At 40.5% G+C, this 21,303-nt stretch overlaps 1 protein-coding gene across 1 annotated transcript in view; it reads left to right on the top strand.

The window, feature by feature from the left end:
- The first annotated feature begins 116 nt into the window (after positions 1-116).
- Positions 117-21,303, top strand: part of ABHD3 (abhydrolase domain containing 3) — a 24,979-nt gene continuing 3,792 nt past the window's right edge. Inside the window, exons 1-8 of the mRNA XM_009886650.1 lie at positions 117-170; positions 1,292-1,455; positions 3,952-4,134; positions 5,900-5,945; positions 8,779-8,891; positions 14,581-14,754; positions 15,416-15,464; positions 15,549-15,714. Coding sequence (XP_009884952.1) covers positions 117-170; positions 1,292-1,455; positions 3,952-4,134; positions 5,900-5,945; positions 8,779-8,891; positions 14,581-14,754; positions 15,416-15,464; positions 15,549-15,714 — 949 coding nt within the window. The remainder of the gene's footprint in view (positions 171-1,291; positions 1,456-3,951; positions 4,135-5,899; positions 5,946-8,778; positions 8,892-14,580; positions 14,755-15,415; positions 15,465-15,548; positions 15,715-21,303) is intronic.

The raw sequence follows: 21,303 nt of genomic DNA, 5'->3' as shown, positions 1-21,303 counted from the left end.
CCCGCCGGTCACCCCCCGGGGGTCGGCGGGCCGGGGGTCGGCGGGCCTGAGGGAGAGCCCCGCTGGTTGTGCCCGGCCTGGGAGGGGAAGGGGCCCCGGCATCAGGCAACCCCAAAATGCTGTGGTACCAGGGGGAGAGCTTGGCTGGGGGCGGTGGTTTGGAAAGGGAGGTGAGGAGGAGCCCTCCCTCCGCGGCAAAACCCCAGCCTCTTCGGACACCTCACGGGGCAGGTGATAAAATAGTTTGCTTGCCCTTGTGTCTGCCTTCGGTACCATCGTAAATACCTCCGGAGCCTCTATCGCAGTGCTTTTGGAGGGGCTGGGACACTCTTGTGCATCTTCTCATCAGTAGCGGTTTCACAGACAAATTAGCCATTTGCAAATTACTTGGATACAGCGAGCCTGATCAGATCTAAAGTGGCCCCGTGGTGAGAGCGCCTTGTTGAATGCTTAATCAACTGAAAATACGCATATCAAAAGATCTATGGCTGTTGAAGACATGCGTGTTTGCCACAGTCCTTCAGAGAACCGCTGAGAACATAGCCTTCCTCTTCACCGAGAAGAGGGTACTTGATTTTGGTCAGAGGAGAAAAACTGGAGGCTTTGGTCAGGAGGATGTACTACTGCTGATGTGTATGTGTAACAGTTTTCTTCAAAGCATCTATTATTGTCCTATTAGTGCGTGAGTGTTGGACAGTTGGTGTAAAAGAGAAGTTTAAGAAATGTGGTTGCTGAAACGTGAGACGGTTGGTATACAGGGATTTCCACGTTAATTGGGATACAAATGGAAGCTGTAAGAAAAATCTCTGTATGCAGAGCGTTATGAGAGATGAGTAACCAATGCAGTTGTGTACTGTAGTATGAGATGGGAGGAGGAGTGTCCTACCAGGTTAAAATAGGTACTGCAGGTGCACAAAGTACACGGATTAAGCGTTATTACTGTGCGGTGCAAGAAAATTGATACAGTAAAATCTTCCTCCCCTACTGTGAGACAGTCTGGGTTTGATTCTTCAGTGAAAGGTACAATGCTGGTGTAAGCAGAGCTAGAACAGAATATTAGAAATAGGTAAAGAATCCATAATGTTTAGTGGGTTTCACTTTTCAGTGGGCATTTTGTTTGGTTTTGTTTTACTTATCTCTTTACCATGAAAGGAAAAAGCATTACAAATGATTATATGACAGAAATCAGTTTACTGGGAGAGGATTTAAACAAGCTTTCATTTCTTTCTTTCTTTATTTGTTATTTTGTTTTATATGAATGCCCATGCCTGACTGTAGTCTCTCTCCCTAGAAACCCCAGCTGGTGGCCAGCAATGACCGTTTCTGCCGCTTTCTTGAGGAATATTGCCCTGTTGTGACAGAAACTTACTATCCTACGATTTGGTGCTGGGAAGGTCGCGTGCAGACACTCCTGCGTCCCTTTATCACCTCTAGACCCCAAGTACAGTACAGGAAGTAAGTGCCTTTCTTCTGGAAAGTGATTGATTCAGTAGCCAGAGGTTACCTTACTCTGACTGTGTCACAGCTACCATCATTGCTTAAGCTTGAGCCCATTTTTTTGCTTTATGCCCGCCTTTACAACTCCATCCTAGGCTTGGAACCATATCTATCCTGGATTCAGTGTACAGTAGGTTTAAAAGGTCAAGGTTCCCAAATGGCCCTATTTTAGCTCAGAGAGTTTTTGAGCATTGAAATCTTGGTGACAATATAGGAGCTGATGTGGTTATATGTTCACAGGATCACACAATGGTTGAGGTTGTAAAGGACCTCTGAAGGCCACCTTGTCCAACACCCCTGTTCAAGCAGGGCCACCAAGAGCCTGTTGCCCCAGGCTGTGTCCAGACAGCTTTTGAATATCCTTAAGGATAGCGATTCCACAACCTCCCTGGACTGCCTGTGCCAGTGCTCGGTCACCCTCATAGTGAAAAAGTGCTTCCTGATGTTCAGAAGCAAACTCCTGTGCTTCAGGTTGTGCCCATTCCTTCTTGTCCTGTCACTGGGCACCACTGACAAGAGCCTGGCTCTGTCCTCTTTGCACCCTCCCTTCAGGTATTTAAGCGCATTGATAAGATCCCCCTGAGCCCTTTCTTCTCCAGGCTGAGCAGTCCCAGCTCTCTCAGCCTTTCCTCATGGGGGAGATGCTCCAGTCCCCTCATTAGCTTCATGACCCTTTGCTAGACTCTCTCCAGTATGTCCGTGTCTCCCTTGTACTGGGAAGCTCAGGACTGGACACAGCACTACAGGTGTGGCCTCACCAGTGCTGAGTAGAGGGGAAGGATCACCTCCCTCGACCTGCTAGCAATGCTTCTCCTAATGCAGCCCAGGAGGCTGCTGGCTTTCTTTCCTGTGAGGGTGCGTTGCTGGCTTATGTTCAACGTGGTGTCTACCAGGGTCCCCATATCCTTTTCTGCCAAGCTGCTTTCCTGCTGGTCAGCCCCCAGCCTGTACTGGTGCACGCGGCTGTTCTTCCACAGGTGCAGGACTTTGCACTTCCCCTTGTTGAACTTCATGAAGTTCCTGTCAACCCATTTCTCCAGCCTGTTGAGGTCCCTGTGGATGGCAGCACACCCATCTGGTGTATCAAATATTCTGGTGTTTGAATGCCATCATTTTGAAAAGGTCATGCAATCACTGCATCTGTCTGTTGAAACAAGTTCTACCTTAACCATAACACGGCCCCATTCAGCCTTGTTTCAAGTATATAAAACTTCCAGGATTTTCAGAGTAACTTTTACCTGTGGGGTTTATGTTGTGTTCTTTGATGCCTAAATTCCAAGAGGGAAAAACCGTATATTTATTGTTTGTCCTCAGCTGATCTCTCTCACACAGAAATGAGACTTAGTCTGGCAAATGAGGCATTTGGCACAAGACCTAAGGAGAAGTACTTTTATGCGCCGGAACCTGGATGCAGCACAAGTTGTTTCAGCTCTGTTTGCATGGTAGAATAGATTTAGCATTTAGCAGCTTCCCTTAGTTTTAGTAACTAGGAAACATTTCAGTGGTATGGCCATGTCCACTTTTTCTAGCCTTTCTTGTATACTCTCTATTTCAAGGTTTGTGAGGGAAGAAACATAGTTCCATGGGGCAATGCTTATTTTGCACCATTTGAGATTGTGTTGGCAGTACACACCAGCATTGCATCTACTTCCCATTACTGAAAAAGGGCAAAGCTGAGCTAATGAGTCCAACAAGGGTGATGAGCTTTAAAACACGGAGTAGGTGCTATCAAGACTTTCAAATGAAAAATCAAATGCAAGGTAGGCTTACATTTTGGTAGTTCCTATACCAACTCTCTCATACAAAGTCTTCATTGCCAGAGAAGAGGGAAGATGCCTTCTTTTCATTGTTTAATGCATGCTTAGCTTCTTGGGATATTATAACGTTTCCTGCATTCTTAAGATGTATGGTTTAAGAGTGCATTCTAGCAAAGTTTGTGGGGATACAGGGTGAAAGATATAGTAGCGTGTGTCCATGTTCTGTGTGTTTAAAACATAACAAAGTGCCTTCCATTATACACACTGATTCTTTGGTTGAAGAGCAAAGAAATGTGATAGATGTTTAACACATTGCCCAGTGCGCTAGCAAAAGATTCTCAGATGATCCAAAGGAAAACTACAGTACACAAGCCTATATAAAATAGAAGGCAATGCCAAAAATCACATTAGTTACAAGCTTCCAGTCCATCAGCAGCAATTTATGAAAGACCAGCTCTTCATTTAACGTAAACGGGAATTGCTCTGCAAACTGACTGCGCTAACTCATGTCAGCTGGAGGCATGGCTCTTTCCGCATGGTAAAAATGCAAACATACCTAGTTAGGTGGCACTTCGGGTGTTAAAATGTAATTAAAAATGCAAAATTCATACCTGGTAATTTGTATGCTGTAAGCACTTTTAACAGTAGGCATGTATTTTTCAATCTAATCAGTGTTGTCTTGAAATGTGCCTTTCAGTGAGCTCATTAAAACAGCAGATGGAGGACAGATTTCGTTGGATTGGTTTGATAATAATGACAGCTTATATTATCCGGATGCCAGCACAAGACCCACTGTCCTGTTATTGCCTGGCCTGACAGGAACGAGCAAGGAATCCTACATTCTTCATATGATCCATCAAAGCGAAACACTGGGATATAGGTGCTGTTGTATTTCATTGCTAGTATTTAGCTTCTCCTAATAAGATCAAATATGTATATGTGTAAGATGCCTTCCTAAGGCAAATGAGATCTAAAGATATTAGTTTATGTAAGAAAGTATTATTAGTAATAATAACAATAATAATAGTAGAATTATGTAACAGGCAGTACATTTGGAAGGGCAGTTTTAGTATCTACAGACGTGCCCCAGAGATTGCAGTGAAAGCGAGGTAAGTCTGCATAGGCCTTTGCTGCTGCTGCTTCTTAAATTATAATATCAGTATCTGTGTTACCTTTACACTTTCTAGAGAAGGGGTTTGTATTCAGCTCCAGGAAGACTCATGTGGATGGGTTGCTGGCAGCAGGCCTCAGAGGAGGTCAGCTTCTGAATGCCAAAATTGCTCGATTCGGCAGCCTCAAATTTGTGAGTGCAGAAGGGAGAGCTAGACTACTCTTACTGGTGGTGCTTAAGGAAGAGGCTTGTCACCTCTTAATTGTCACTGATTTAGTTTTGTTATTAAGGCTTCTGGTCAAAGTTGGGCAAAATAAGTGGATTAGTTGATGAGTAGATTCCTTTATGTAATCATACTGCTGCTGCTGTGCTTTAAAAGAAGTTGTCATTGTTCCAGGATCTGTATTTGGAATATTAAATTTTGTCTTTGCAGATTGGCTTCTGGTACTGACTATAATAAGTTCTTCAAATATGTATATATGAGCTTTTATCTACATGTCTGGCTATCTCTTCTGTTTGGAGGTTTGGATAACTGCTTTACTAAATTATGAAAGTAAAGTAGTACTTCAACTGTTCAAAGTACTTTTAAAATAACTTTAAAATTTGCTAATAAAAAATATCAGAGGAGGAAAGCCCTCAAATCAACAATTTCTTACTATTCATTTTTTAAGTATTCCTGAAAGAAATATCTTCATTTGATCATCTAAGAAAAGAAGGTATAGCATTAAAAAGGAAAGCTTTAGGTCAGATTTCAACAGAATGCTGTAATTTTGTCTTTAAACAGCAACATTTGAGTAATACTGAAATAAGTAATTTTTCATGCCTTTAACCCATCTAAAATATGTGTACGTTATTTAACAAAATTATTACAGTCAGATGGTAAAAGAGCAATGAAAAGTAAGATTTATTAAGAAAGCATATATCCTGAAAGCAAGGTAGTACTGCTGGAAAATTCAGTGATTCCCACCAGCACAAGAGAGAACAGCAACTTCTGCTATACCAGACCAAAAAAAAAAATTCCCATCCCCAAGACCCTGCTCATCACTTAGATGCAGCCATCATTATAATTTTGATTTGCCTCATTGCTATTGGCTCTTTAATACAATTATGTAGCTTTGCAGGATGTCTACATGTGGATCTCTGACGTTCTCTTTCAGAGCACTGCTTTAGGCTCAGCCCTGCATGGGCAGAGCGTATGGCTTGTATTTGGCCAGCTCAGAGTGCAGGCAGAAATAGATGCATGTACCATCTTCAGGTAACCCCTGTGGCTCTCATCCTGCAATCTGGCCTCAACTGGCAAATCACAGAGCTCATATAGAGTCCCACTGACTTCAGTTAACTCCATTTTGGTATCAAGGTTGTTCCACACAGTTCAGACTTTAGGATCTGTAGGACTGTAAATATGAACTTATGCATAGAACTGGCTCGTTTTTCTTTATGCATGCATTTTCATTTTTTTTTTGTGTGTGTTTAAGTTATCTTTTTTAGTTGAATGAATAATGTGTATAATTGAATTTACTTTCTCAATTTTTAGATGCGTGGTTTTTAACAATCGAGGAATTGCTGGTGAGGACCTTTTGGTAAGGATGACTTTTAAGATAAACATCTCTCACGTGTAAGCAGTATATATGGGATCATTCATGTCTATTTGTGCGTCTGGATTTAAATGAGAGAAACTTACAGAATGTGTTGAAAATGCAGAGAAGAGACTCTTACAGATCAATCATGTGCAAATCTTCATCTTTAATTTTAAAACTCAAAGAGGCCAACTGGTCAACACACAATTTTTGTGAACGTTTCATTTTAGGAAATAATTTAAATTATTAATGTCTGTAACATTAAAATGATCAATGCTTATACTTTTCTTTCCAAAAATACTACAGTATCTAAAATGCACACATCCAAGAAATTCTGTTCAATCAATGCAATTTCCTATATATCCAAATATAAGGAATCATAATTACTTTCCCAGTTGCCAATATGAGCTTAAAATAGGATTTGAGATGGTTAAAAAGTTGTGCCATTAAAATTGATCCATATTATGTGTTACGGAATTAATGAACCAGATTTATAAGGATAGCCATATCCTAAAAGTTAAATGTGTATTTTTCTCAGGGATTATGACATAAGCTCAGCTACAAAAGACATTTTTGTCTTTGGGACAGACATATCATGTTCGCTTAGAAATAACTGGCAATTCCCCAACTGACGAAGGCTTGAAGCTAAACGTTTTCTGCAACTACGGACAAAGCATGATGAAATATTGCTGAATAAGCTTTGTTTCTTCATATGCGTTTTGTTGACGGTTCTGCAGCTGGAATGAATGTGCATAATACTTGGTATTGTTTTGCACTTTTTAATCCCCTGGTTTCAAACTTTAAAAGGCTCCGAATATTTTCCCATAATCAGATAAAACATTTTAATGCAAATATTGCCATGTTAAGAGTAGTTCTCTGCATACTTTTGGAGATGGATCTACAAAGCAGTTTTGTGACACACAAAGTCCTTATTGATGAATTTCTGAATCGTTAAGAGAAAAGATCTCTTGTTTGAATGCATTGTGTGTATTTTACTGTAATCAGATTTACATCTTTAAGCTTTATAAGATCTTACTGTGAAGCAAACCAGCTGAAATTATCACATTTTCTGCAAAGGGGTTTCTACATTTTAATATAAAATCCCTAGTTAATGAGTTTGAAGCATAGTTGAACACCACAGTAGAAATTAGTCATGCAAGTAGTTCTTTTTCTAGTCTCTTTAAAGATAGATTCAATTTTACACCAATAATAGCTATTTAAAGATTCAGTTTTTAAATGCTGTTCTTGTTTGTCAATTAAAGTTACTGTGAATTATTGTTATGGAATAATCAAATATTAGATTGACCACAGCCAATGTGAGCTAAGATGGTGTTTTAAAATATCTTCAAACAATGAGCAAACAGACAGACAGTAAAGTATCAGGAATTAACTGAAATTAAAATGTAACATAGCTCTCTAGTTTTATAAGCTTTTAATCAAATGCACTTTCACTTAGAGTACATTAGACCCTCCTTACCAAAAATAATTTATTTTTCCTTGTAAACTTGACAATTTAATTAAAATAAAACACATTCACACTGTTTATCATTAATAGGGTGTAAAACAGTGAAGAGTGATTCACGGGGATGAGAACTGGAAATGCAACATGGAAATTAAAAATGTCTTCAGTTTTAATTATCCAGATTTAGCTTTTCTTTGCTTTTTTTTATCTTTGACTTCAACATTTCAATATTCTTGTTAAATGTATTTTAAGTAATTAGCTTCATCTAATTAAACTTGTTAAAATTGCCCACAAATATCCAAGCTGTTCAACTGAAAGCAATTAAAAAAACCCACCCTTAAAATCCATTGTTGCTTCAGGGAACAAATAAGTTCAATTAACTCATAATTAAGTATTTTTATATTTAGTTTTAATGTTTATACTGGATGTTGGCAGGTCAGCCACTACCTAGAGTTAAGTCAAGTTCACTAACACATTAGTGACATATAGAGCAACTCTACAGTTGAAAGCTCTCTTTTGCTGCAGATGAAATCTAGACACCACCATTAGAAAAAAAATTCTTTTGCTGTGATTCTTATTGTACCTAAAAGGACTTAACTCCCTTATACTGCTCCAGATAGTCTCCCAGATTGTGGCCTGCAGCAGTTGTCTGTGCAGGTGAGGCTCAAAAGCTGTGCTTATCCTTCGAAGCAGGGAAGGGGTTGCCCAAATCTCAGTGATGCCAGTGGAAATCTTTCTAAGTCTCAATTCAAGATGTGAAGAGATGCTGATGGTAGATAGAGAAGAGATAATATATGTGTTTCATTGCTTTAGTTAATAGAATATTTTAGTAGATTAGGTAAATGGCACTGATGAAGTTATTTATCTATTTATTTGCTTGTATTGTGTGTAGAATCCAAACATCGGCTATTTTTCAAATGCTAGCTGACAGAACTTGAAATCTACTATTTTCTTTTGCATTTGAACGTGGATGGAGATGGTAAAATTGTCATTAAAACTTTATTTTCTGTAACTTGCAGCCTTTATGATGTTTCCATTTCCTCAGGGTATTTTAAAAATATGGATGCCTATCTAGTTCTCATCTAGTTCTGTCTAGTTTAGCTCGTTGCTCTGTGTTCAGATTTTGTCTAATGACCCAGAGGATGCAGATACTGAAGATATTTGTCACTTGGTTTATTTTGTAATGCTAACAAGTATAACTCCCTCCTCCACCTCCTACTGAAATGCTCTGGGTTTATATTTGTCATTTAGCTCAGTTTCACAATAAATACTAAATTTATCTTGTTATATAAACAATCCACTGTTCAGTTTGCTTTGTCCTTAAAGGATAATACAAAAGCTTATGATAGCATTTTTCCCTCTGACTCCTTACAGACACCAAGGACTTACTGTGCAGCTAACACAGAGGATTTGGAGGCCGTTATTCATCATGTACACAGCCTGCACCCCTCAGCTCCATTCATGGCAGCCGGTGTTTCGATGGGAGGGTAAGGTATTACGTAGCCCAAGTCTCAGCTTAACCAGGACCGTAAAATAAGACTGTTGTAGCCTGATGGTCAATTATTACTCTGCAATACTTGCATTGCTTACTGAACTGCAATTAACTTGGGCCCGTCTCCAACAGTCAATATTCAGAAGACTTGTAGAAACTTTGTACCTTTGAGGCTTTTAGCTCTGTGTTAGGGAAGGTTGAAATTGGCCAACATTCAAAAGTTGAGGGGGGTGGAGCAAGACAGGAAACACTGACAGACAGATTGACAGCCAAACAGGTGGGCAACACAATCTTTGGAAACTATGGAGGCTGTCTTTGGAACAGAGGGATAAAAAATAGGAACCAGAGCTAACATACCATGTTTCTTAGCAACGTCTGGAAATTACAAGATTTATCTTCACTCTATTTGGGTTCTGCAGCATGTGGGTAGGTTAAGCTGGATGAGATGTGGGTATTTGCTCTGTCTGGCTCAGAAGCAAGAAGTAGTAGTGCTGTTGAAACCAGTACGGGTTGATATAGCTTGTGGTATTAAGACTTGCTGTGTCCTGGCTTCTCTCCAGAAAGCACAGCTAGAACAGACAATGATAGCACAGTTGCTTATAAAAGTCACTGCTAGAAGCAATGTTCAGAGAGCCTCTTTAAGGAAAATTGTAGGAGAGGAGAACTTCCATTAGAAATACTGCAGGCAGAGTGGTAACTTCCTGATACTTACCTTTTTTCTGATAAATTTTATGGAGGGTGGGCAGATACAGCCCTGTATATCGACATTAATCTACTAACGACTTGTAGGAGCTTTGGGATAGATATAGATTTGTTCAAGCAATGTAGTTATTGATAATCAAATAAATAATTAACTTGGAAGCCTTTTAAATCAGGCCAGTCATTTACCATTCATGTTGCTGAGATTTTCCAGTGTCTTCAGTATGAAGACATGAATTTCTCCAGTAAGTCAGTGTCTGTCTTGCTGGGAAGCCCAAAATTGGGCACAGTACTCCAGGTACAATCTCATTAGTGCCAAATATAGGGAAATAATAATTTCCCTAGACCAGCTTGTTTTGCTCTTAATAACAAAGCACAGCATGTCATTATTTGTCTTCATTGCTGCAAGGGTGCATTGCTGAGTCATGTTCCATTTGCCTAGGTCTTTTTCAGCTGCTCTCTATCCAGTCGTTAATCTGTCCTATATGCAGGACTTTGTGTTTGCCTTTGTTGAACTTCATGAGGTTTCTGCCAGCCCGTTTCTCTTGTTGAGGTCCCTCAGAATGGCAGCCCTGTCTTCCATTTCACCAGCCACTCCCCACAGTTTGACCTGCAAGCTTACTGAGCGTGCGTTCCATCTCATCATCCAGTTAATGAAGACGTTACACAGTATTGGCGGCAGTATTGATCCCTGAGGAACACTACTAGTATCTGGTCCAACCATTCCGGTTGGACTTCAAGTTCCTGATCACAACTCTTTGAGCCTAGTGGTCTTGGCTGACTCACGTTGCACCTATTCAAAACATGTCCCTTCAATTTGGCGGACCATGGAAGACTGTCAAAAGCCTTACTAAAGTCAAAATAAGCAACATCCGCTCCTTTCTCCTAATCAACAAAGGCAGTCAGCTCATCATAGAAGGCAATCAGGTTGCTCAGAAATGCTTTGTTCTCGGTAAATCCATGCTGGCTGTTATCACTCACCTTCTTTACCTTTACATGCTTTGAAATGGCTTCCAGAGGATATTCCCAAAGCGCTGAGGTTAGGCTGACCAGCCTGTATTTCCTCCTCCTTCCATTCTTGTAGATGAGTGCCTTTTTTTCCCAGGCATCAGGAATATCCCACAGTTGCTGCAATCTTTCAAAAGTCATAGAGAGCAGTCTCATACTGACATTGACTACCTCCCTTGGGAGCTTTGGTGCACCTCACCTGGTACCATTGATATGTTTATGTCCAGTTTGCATAACTGGGCCCTAACTTGGTCTTCCTCTGCCACGAGTAATACTTCCTTCTCCAATATTCTGCCACTGGGCATAGGGACCTAAGAGGCCTGAGAACAGACCTTAGCAATAAAGACAGGGAAGATGGGTAGCTTCAGCCTTTTACAAATCTTTTGTCACTAGGTTCCCTGCTCTGTTGAATAGTGTTCCCAGAAGGGAATAATAGCTGGTCAGCCTAACCTCAGTTCTTTGGGAATATCCCCTGGAATTCACCAAGGACAAAGCACTCCTGGGCGATCTGATTGCATTCAGTGATGAGATGACTGGCTTCACTGATGAGGGGAAAGGAGTCGATATTGTTTGTTCTGAGCCTTTCTTTGTACCAATGTACTTACAAAACCCTTTCTTGATGCAGAAACCTTTTTCATATTGTCCTGCATATCCCTTGCTAGTTCCAACTCCAGCTGAACTTTAGTTTTCCTAACTGCATCCCTGCATGCTTGGGCAATGACTCTTTCTCCCAGGCAGCCCACTCCCCTTCCACCTTCAGGATACTTCCTTCTTGAACTCGGCCAGTTTTTTGTTCCTCCCTGTGGTCTTCTGCCACTCTTGCTCAACTTTCTGCACATCAGAATGTACGATACTTGTGCTTTATGTTCAGTTACTCTTAAGGTCCAATAGTTCTCCTAGACCCCTTTGCCCATCAGGGCCATCTCACATGGGATCCTGCCAACCAGATCCCTGACCAAATTAAAACCAACTCTCTTCAAGTCCATTATTGTAATTCTGCTGCTTACCTTCCCCACTCGCTTTTGATCTTAAAAGTCCACCATCGAATAACCTCAGCAGCCAAGACTGTTCTGCACCTTTCCATACCTGACAGGTTCTTCCTTACATGTGAGTAGCAAATCTATAGAATGTTGCCCCTATTTGGGTCATTGATCATGTATGAAAAGATTGTCCTCAATACTCTCCAGAAATCTCATCTGCTTGTGCCTTGCTGCGTTGTTGTTCCAGCTGATATTGGGATGGTTACAGTTCCCTGTGCTTATGATGCTTCTTTTAGCTGTATAAAGACTTGGACTTTCTAATTCCTCCTCCTGATCAGGACTCCATAGCAGACACCTACCATGATATCCCCTTTGCTAGCTTTCTATCTGATTTTGACCTATTCGCTCTCAATTGGCTTATAACCTGCACCAGGGAAAAGTTCTGTGCATTTAAATAGCATCTTTGTCTAAGGTACAAACCCTCCTCTTTGCCTTCAAGGTCAATCCTTCATGAAGAGTCTGTTTGGATGCATCATAGCATAGTCTTGTCTGTCTGTGAGTCCTCCAAGTCTCTGTGATCCAATAAACTTGTTCTGTGATTACACACAGACTTCTAATTCCTCCTCTTTTTTCCCATGCTATGTGTTCGCGCATGTGCTAGCACATGACACGGGCCACAGTCATACTGCCTTCTCAGGGAATTGTGAGAGCCTCCCCCATTATGCTGTCCTTTGGGTGCTTCATCAGGGTCTGCCAGGCCTTTGCTTCTCTTCAGGCTTTGTACCCCATCCCCATCCCTTGACAAACCCAGTTTAGAACTCTTCTTCACAAGGTTAGCAAGCTGGTTGACTCTTATCTCACTTGGCATGCTATCTCTCCCCAGCTCAGGCTGTTTTGCATGCAAAACATGAAATAACATGGTGCCTTGCAAACACATGTTTCACTGGAAATGGTGAAAGCCAAAGAAGCATCTGCAGTAGAGGCTTGTTTCAATGGCGAGATAAAGATTTAAAGCACAGTAGTTCTTTGTGGGTAACTTAATGTGTGGTGCACCATTACACTAGAACTAAGAGGGCTGGGGTATAGTAGGTGAAGAACCAGGTTTTCAGGGCTGAAGGTGCAGTAGAAGCTAGCTGTTCTGCAACTGATGCAAAAGACCAGTTCAGACCTTAGTGTTGTTTCTGTCCTTGGCTTGACCTAGTCATGGTATCATAAATAGGGGCAAAGTCTGTTAGTATGGCACAGGGGATCTGTGTTGTGTTCCTGGCTGTTACCTCACCACCATCAGTGGGCAATTTTAGGGAAGATGTTCCACCTTCCACCTCCAACATGTTTTTAAAGTCCTGTTTTTAAAGAGAAAACATATGCTTTATTGTACAGAAAACTGGAAGAGTCTCTAATCATCCACATGGTGACTGTTTCCATGCTTCAAAATTAATTGGAACGTTTGCATGTTTAAAGTTAAGCAGGAGCAGAGATCTCACCAGGGGCATATTGTGAAAATCATCCGCTTGTCTTAATCTTACAATAGTTTTTATAATCTATCCCTTTTCAAAATTTTCTGAAGAGCCAGTTAATCTATATAGGACACATTTGCCCAATTAAGAAGAAAAATAAACATTCCCTTCACAAAGGTATAAATGTAAATGAAGGCCCACTTGTTCTACTGCTCTTCAGTATGTATTATTTTGGAAGGAACTTTGTTTTCTAACATAAAGATTCCTAAACCTTCTCTTTACCACATATATTCTGTGAATTCTGTTTGAGAAGTTGCTTATTCTCCTACTTCTACTTTTTTTTTAATTGGTTTATGGCTCGGTGTTCTTACATTATATAGACTGGTGACTCACAGGTTCCTCCTCTTCTGTGGGTGAGAGGGAACATATGCTACCTAACTTCTATATGTGCCACAGGTGACATTCCTCATGGGGTGTAACAGTGTGAACTGATGGCAGGAGCCCACTCCCAAGTCCTGCTTGCTGTTCTTTTCCTGCTGGTTCCCACCAACTGGCAAGTCTTTGGTAATACCAAAGACTGGTTTCCTTTTTGCAGTGCTGTCCTATGATCTGGTAGGTAGTGCACAGGGGTAAAGTCTCTGTGATGGCAGGCTGGTTCACAATGTCGTTGCTAAAGGGAGCTATACTAAGTTGTGGAACTTGTAATGTTTTGAGTTAAAGGCTTGGTATTAAAATGCTGGTCTTAAACTTTGAGGCCTCAGGCAGTAAAATAAGACTTACAGCTTTTCTGTTAGTATTTTTCTTTTACTCTCTTCCTGCAATTTTAATTTTTCTACATTTGAAGGGTCAGGTACTGATGAACTCTCCCCTTTTTTCAACTCAACTATACATTGGCAGTAGAGACTGTAAGTTGCAATTGGTCATAAAGGCAAGACTTAAGACATTTATTTGGCTTATAATTTTGTTTTGCTAGTTTTATTCATTATCCAACACTTCGTTCTTTACATACTTTGTGTTAAAGAACAGCTGTGTTCTCTCGTACGTGTGAGGTGGGGTAAAGGCACTACCTTCAACTCAAAAGACAGCTTCATAGCGAGGCAGGCATGCAAGGGGCAGCTTGCATTTGTCAGGCACACTGGTCAGATTTATCAGATCAGGAAGACAAAAAGCTTGTAAAACGTTAAAACTTACTAACAACTTGGGAATACCTGTTCCATGAGTAAGATACGTTTATTTGACCTTTTCCTCCCTTTTAGTGATATAAATAAGACTAGTGCATCTCTATTTATTTCTAAATGCACTCCTACCCACATCCTACACAGTGCACTTGGTTCCTCTCTAACAGTAGAGAGAGAAAGCAAACTTCGTGAGTCATATGTTGATTACATTGACTGTCTTCTAGAAGTATTAGGCACAACTGTAGGGCTGATACAAGAAACTATTGAAAAACAGACAAAAAGGTGTCTGATTGTTATATTTGCTTTAAATTCAAGCAAACAATTTGATAGTATATGTTTCTGTTTTTCATTTCTGTTTGTAGCATGCTTCTTTTAAATTACCTGGGCAAAACTGGCAGAGACACTCCTTTAATGGCAGCTGCAATTTTCTCTGCGGGTTGGAATGTTTTTGAATCTGTAGAATCTCTGGAGAAGCCGCTAAACTGGCTTCTTTTCAACTATTACTTGACTACTTGTCTACAATCCTCTATCAGCAGGTGAGTTGCCTTCTGAACTATTAAGCAAGGTGGAAGGATGTTAGCATGAGATCTACAGCAGGTATAATAATATTGGCAAATTAATGCTCTAACAACACTTCACATAGCTGTTCTGTGTGCATTCTTCTGTAAGTTTTGAAATCAAAAGGATCTTTGCAAGACAGATTGTCATCAATGTGACTAAATTTCTCTGCTCCTCAAGGGACTCGGCACAAGACCAATGTACTTCTATATTTATGGATGAAGTGAATGCATTTTTAAATTTTTTTAGACATGCACATATTGACTTTGAGTATATATGTATATATACTAATTCTTTTAAGTCGGTGTTGACTGCAAAAGCATAGAAAGGGACTAGTTCATACTTTGCGTTACAAAAGTAGGGTGCATTTTGTATTCCCAAATATTTAGTTCTCTTATCTTTGGGACTTTTCTCATGGTTTATGCAGATTTTTACTATGTTGCTGGATGTGCCTGCATATGAATGAACAATTCTTATGCCCTTGGATTCCAGGCAGGTTTATAATATGACAGAAAATTAAAAACAAGCATGTTCTTGTTAAGGAGTTATTTCTATAAATGTGTTTGTAAAGCAGAGGACTTCTACATCTGTTTATATAACAAAAAACAAGCCCTCAAATTTTTCTCTCTTTCTTTTTAGGCATCGACAAATGTTGGAGAAATTATTTGATATGGATCTCGTGATGAAGGTATGTGAAAATGTTACTTCTGCTTTAGCTGGATGCCGTTTTCCAAATGCTGACATAGTTCCCTATTTGAATTCTGTACTTCAGGCTAGAACTGTTAGAGAATTTGATAAGCAGTTCACTTCAGTCATGTTTGGCTACCGTACAATTGATGATTACTATGAAGATGCTAGCCCATGTCGCAAGCTGAAGTCAGTAGGAATTCCAGTGTTATGTCTAAACTCTGTGGATGATGTTTTCTCACCAGGTCATGGTAAGTTTAGGCTTTTTAAAATATATTTATTTGTATATGCAATCACTGGGACAAACTACATAGGTCTGAGAATAAACTCAGACCTATGTGTGGAGCTGTATTTAAATGTTACTTGTACATAGGAACAAAATGTCCAGGATGTCTTGCAATTTATTTACAGTGTAAGACACATATAAAACAGCTGATAATGGAGAGACCTGATTAGTACAGAATGCAGAAGTACATGGGGTGGCAATTGGCCATCAGTAGACTTTACAGTCAAAAGAAAGAAATACGCACATTTAAGATGTGAGTTATCTCAGTGTAAGGAAGATATCAGATGTGTTGCTCTCTCAGAAGCACCCATTTCTATTCACCAAGTATGAAGAGAGCCTATAATGAAGAACTCGGAATTCAGATGTCTAGATTGTAGACATTGGGGGTTCAATGAAAGTGAAAACAACTATTTTTTTATTGCCATTTTTCAATCCAGTTGCTACAAATAATATCTGGGAGTTGCTTATGTTTCAGATGATTTGAAATCCTCAGCTGTTGATCTCAGTGCTACCTCCAGTGCCTGAAAAATAAAAGTAAGAAAAAATGTAAGTTAGCATGTAGGCCAAAATCAAGGGTAAGGGAAGAGATATAGACAAGGTGAGTTCCTAGATGGAGGAATGTTGAAATTAATAAGAATCTAACTAGAAGATGAAGCAGCAATATCAGCTAGTAACAGGCTGTTTTGCTGTTTTCCCTTTTCTTCCTATTTTCTGCCAAACACATGGTCATTATGAACATTTTGCTTTTGATCTGAAGATCAAAACTCTGTTGCTAACTGTCTTAAAAAGATATGCTTGTTCTTGTGGTCTGAGTACTGGTTATAGTGTCTAAGAAGAGAGGGAGAACAAAAACTAATGTAGAGGAAAATGACTATAATGAACAGCTAGTTGACGAGACAATCTTCAGCATTGAACACCTGACACCTTTAAATATGAAGTTTATACACTTGATTTATTTCAGGGAAGTTTTCTTCTGCCGCCACAAGTCAAGCGAGATTCTTATAGAATGAGTCATGAAACCAAAGTGAGTAGGCAAACAGATTAGAACAACAAACAGAAGAATTAAGGAAGAGACTCTGTGTGTGTGTGTGTACTGTTTATCTGTGTGCAGATGTACAAGACATACAGAAACATGCACATACTTACATTACTATTTATAGTTCGAAAACCTGTTAGAGGCAAATGTGACATGAAGAGAAAAGGGCCGCTCCAGTAGAGTGCACTAGAAAAAGACAGTCTGATTTCTTCTCCTCTTGAACAAAAAGCATCCATGCTATGCATGAACAATATAAAAAGGTGACAGCCACCTAATATGAGGGAAAAAATGGTGACTCTCGATTAGCCAAACTACCTATCCCTTACATTGGCCAAAACAGAGGCTTAAAAAAAAATAGTAAGATCTGGTCAAACATAGCAATATTCTTCTAGAATACTGCATCTACCTGTAACAATTTGCAGTTCAGGGACTTTCTGAGACAGAGTTAGTCCCTTTGTATTTACTAGCCTCTGTGGGATTTTTTTTTTTTCCTTGAAATCTGCCAGTTGCTGTTTCTGTTACAAGCATATAACTGGAAATGAGAATGGATGGGGCTGTGACCCTAAAATCTGTGTCCAAATATAAAATCTAGCTAGTGATTCTGAAGGTAAGTTTTTATGGGTCTTATGATCCTGGGGATGACTTTCCCCATAGTACTGCAAGGGTGATCTGCTGTGCCATGTTTCTACCATTAAGTATCTTAGAGAGGGAACAATGGCTTCACCTCTGTGTTTAGCTCTAGCTCAGTTTGTGGTTTCTGTTCTAAAGTGAAGTAGTAACTGTCACAGGAGTAAGCTAGCTAGTTAGCACAGGTAATAACAGCAGCAAACCGGACAGCGTGCCTCTGTGTCTGGAAGATTCGGTAACCTTTTCCAGCCTGTTACCACCGGGACCAGGACCTTTGTTAGCTAAATTAAAGCTAGTGCAGATACTCCATCCCCTTGCTTTTCATTTTAGAATATAACCTCCAGCTTTCAAGAGTCAACCACTGACACCACGAAATTCAATCTGAACACAAGAAAACACTTTTTTACTGTAAGAGTGGTCAAACATTGGCATAGAGTGGTTGTGGGTCTCCATCTACGGAGATACTCAAAACCTGATTGGATGCAGTCCTGGGCAACCTGCTCTAGGTAACCCCGCTTGAGCAGTGGGGTTGGACTAGATGATCTCAAGAGGTCTCTTGCAGCTTAACACTTTCTGTGATTGTGTAGTCGGAGCAGCCAAAAGATTGAGTCCCCTAGAGTACAGCTGTAGCAGATCTCGCCTCCCTTGAAGCTGTTTTTTGAAAGAAACACAGCTCTTGGTGAACAGAGGATTATAGGCATGGTCTCTTGTGTATGATTAAGTTATCAAACCTGTTGTTAGAGTGCCTCAGAAGTCTGACATTGTAGAGGAGGGTGAGGTAGAGCACCAGCACTTCTGAAACAAGAAGTGTTAGAGTCTGTTGTAATGACTGTCCATCCTCTCTTAAACTCTAACCTTAACCAGCTTTTCTCTATGAAAATGTCTGGGTGGTTCAGCATTCATAATAAATTTGCTGTTAACAGAGTTAATGCTGTTGGCTGTAAAGTGTTGTCCTTGTGGTGACAAGTTTACCTTAGAAAGGGCCACCGGGACAATGTTGATTTACAGCCGGTAGCATGACTCTCTTATGTGTGTCTATCCGTGGCTCCTTTTTTGTTTGTGCTATGCACACTCAATGTGAACAGTTGTGCTGGCAGGAGACACAGGGCACCCTGATTCGCAGCCTAGAAATTATGGCTGCTGCCATCAGATAGTGGAGTTCATTCATCTTGACACTTTTGCGGGCTGTTTTATGTTAGCAAACATAACGGGCTGGTGTTACTCTGGGAGGTGACTTTATTCTGGCAACTGGCTTGTTTTTTTCTGACTTAAAAGTGCGTGGACACGTGTAAGTCTGTGGCAAGCAAAGGCAGTTTCCATTCACAACTGTATAGTGGATTCAAAGCCACAGAATTTCTTCTCCTCCAGACCCCAGCCTTTTATTGACTTTGGGGACTGGTTATTTCATGCCTCATCACTCCCAGTAATACCTACCAGCCTTTAAGCTACCTTCCACCTCTGTTGTAGATAGCTGTAGTTTCCGACAGCTGGGAAACAGGCCTAGAAAACTCATTAGGGAGAAAGCTGTGCCAGAATTCCTTTGTGTTTAAATATACTTTATAAAGCCAGCCACATCTATCTTCCTATAACAGAGCTTGGGGGATACAAACCCAAGTCTGCTTTGTCACTACACAACATGGACCTAAAAGAGACGCTTCCCTTATAACCGGCAGATGCTGTCGCTGTTGCCTCTTACTACCTGATCATTTCTTCTCATGTAGCTTTTTGGTACACTTTGTACTTCCCAGCAATTATTTTTTAATATATTGCACAAATGCGCCCTTTGATCTCAGTCCAGTATTAGGAAGAAACAATTCATTTGCAGTCCTTCCTTAATGTTGCTGTTTAAAGTTCATAGAGCTTGGCAGCCGACGTATCTGTAGTTTAATTCTGGAACGCAGTTCTCATATTGCATAATAGTAACTAATGAAAACAAATGCTTTCTTCATTGCGTGACAACTTCTCTCACCATAACTAATTTAAACAAGCCATTGCTTCAGGAAATATGTAATATAACCAAGACAAGCCCTTTTATTTTGTAAGTGTGAAAAATAAATCAAGACGACGGAATGATAGAGTTCATTATCAGTGTCACATTTAACTTTTCATCTGAAGTGGCTTTTTTCTCCTCAGAGACTTTAAGCAGTGTATTAGACATCCGACTTAAATTTCACGGTACTAATGCTTAGCTAATTGCTGCTGGTGAGTGTTGTGCCCTGGAAACTATGTACCATGCTAGCTCCCTCCTGATCCACTGTGCCAAATAAGTGCATGTCTGAAGCTCAGCTATACTTTTTATTGAACTCTCTGAACCTTTTCTCTCCTTCTGAATCCAAACAGAGTAATTGCTCTTAGATGTTATTTTGCATCCTATTATGTAAACAGCACAGTTCAATGAAGTTGTCTGGGGAGACCAAATGGCCAAGGAATGGCCAGATGGACAACAATTAGGCTAAGAGTTTAAGGAACTGGGAGAGATCAACCAAACGATGGAAAGGAAGTTCTGACAGCAGTGACTTACTGAAGCAGATGCTCTTCACGTGTATGTTTTTCTATTGTTCTCTTTTAAAAAACACTTTTTGCAAAGAACATACAACAAATTGCTTTTGAACAAGGTTAATTCTGCACATATGTACTTACACTGTTGTTCTGTGATCACAAATGAGGTCTGTGGCTGCTGGATCAAACAGCAGTTCTGATCAGTAGAGACATAAGTATAAGGTTACATGTGGAAAAAAATGAACAGCAGTATCTTTTGGCATGCTGTCCTATATCCTATAGTGCATCATATCCAGTGCTCCATTCATCTGCCCTTTACATTGCAGAATTTGCTCTGTTGCATTGTGGGTTTATTTGTGGATGGCTAACAGTCCCTAGAAACAGCCTTGAGAAAAGCACCATACCACTGCCAAGCATCATTTGCATTTTGGCACTGGAGAGCAACACAACATTTTCAGTTCTCTCCTGAGAAGCTGCAGAGCAAGAAACTCTGCTGGGGAGGAGTCATACAGACGGTGACCCAACTGTATCAAGACTGACTATGCCAAGGGCAGGCTCTCCTGTTCACCACAGGGAAGGTAAGAGCAGGGAGGTAACAGCAGGTCAAACTTGGCACCTACTAAAAATCCTCACTGCAGGTAGAAGCAAATGAGTGCACATTCAGCACAGTGCTGCAACTTGTGATAAAAGCAATGATCTGTGGCAGAATTCTGCTGTAAACACGTTAGTTAGAATAGGGAGAACTTCAGGATGGGGAAGATGACATTCTTGAAGTGTGTGGCTCGCACCTTACCTGGCACAGAAGACAACCAGCATCCTAGTGCTGGTAGGTTTCTAGGAGAGAGCTGCTGTAGCTGTTTGGAGGCAGGCAGCACATGGCACCCACTATAGTATCGCCAATCAGTTTGGGAATTAATAATTAACCACCAGCAAACTGATTTGGGAGGTTATCATTACGCTGGCAACCTTGGAATGACAGGTATGCAGAGACCACAGTGAGCTTTGCCTGTGCTTCCCCAGCTGGGTTGGCACAGCAGAGGAGACATTTACCATCATCTCCCTTTCACACCCGCAGCAAAAGGCTTTCTCAGCGAGAAAGGATATTTCTGTCTACCCTTTGGCACTAGTCTGACAAAGTGAACAACCATCATGTTTTTGCACAATCTTAGCTAGTCAAGAGGTTTGTTCAGGCCAGTATGCAGCTGATTCCGAATCCATTAGGATCGATGGAGTTCTCATGTTATCTCTGATTCGTGGAGATCAAGCCTGTCTCTCCTCACATACTCCTCCCCATACTCTTCCATATAAGCCTATGCATTAGTCCCCTCAGTGACCAGACAGACAGGTGCTGAATGGCTGTGGAAAGTGTTATTCATTGCCTGAAGCAGGAAT

Source organism: Charadrius vociferus, unplaced genomic scaffold, assembly GCF_000708025.1.
Source record: "Charadrius vociferus isolate BGI_N301 unplaced genomic scaffold, ASM70802v2 scaffold45, whole genome shotgun sequence".
NCBI lineage: Eukaryota > Metazoa > Chordata > Aves > Charadriiformes > Charadriidae > Charadrius > Charadrius vociferus.
The sequence above is the reverse complement of the archived record's forward strand: the minus strand, read 5'-3'. Positions and strand labels throughout refer to the sequence as shown.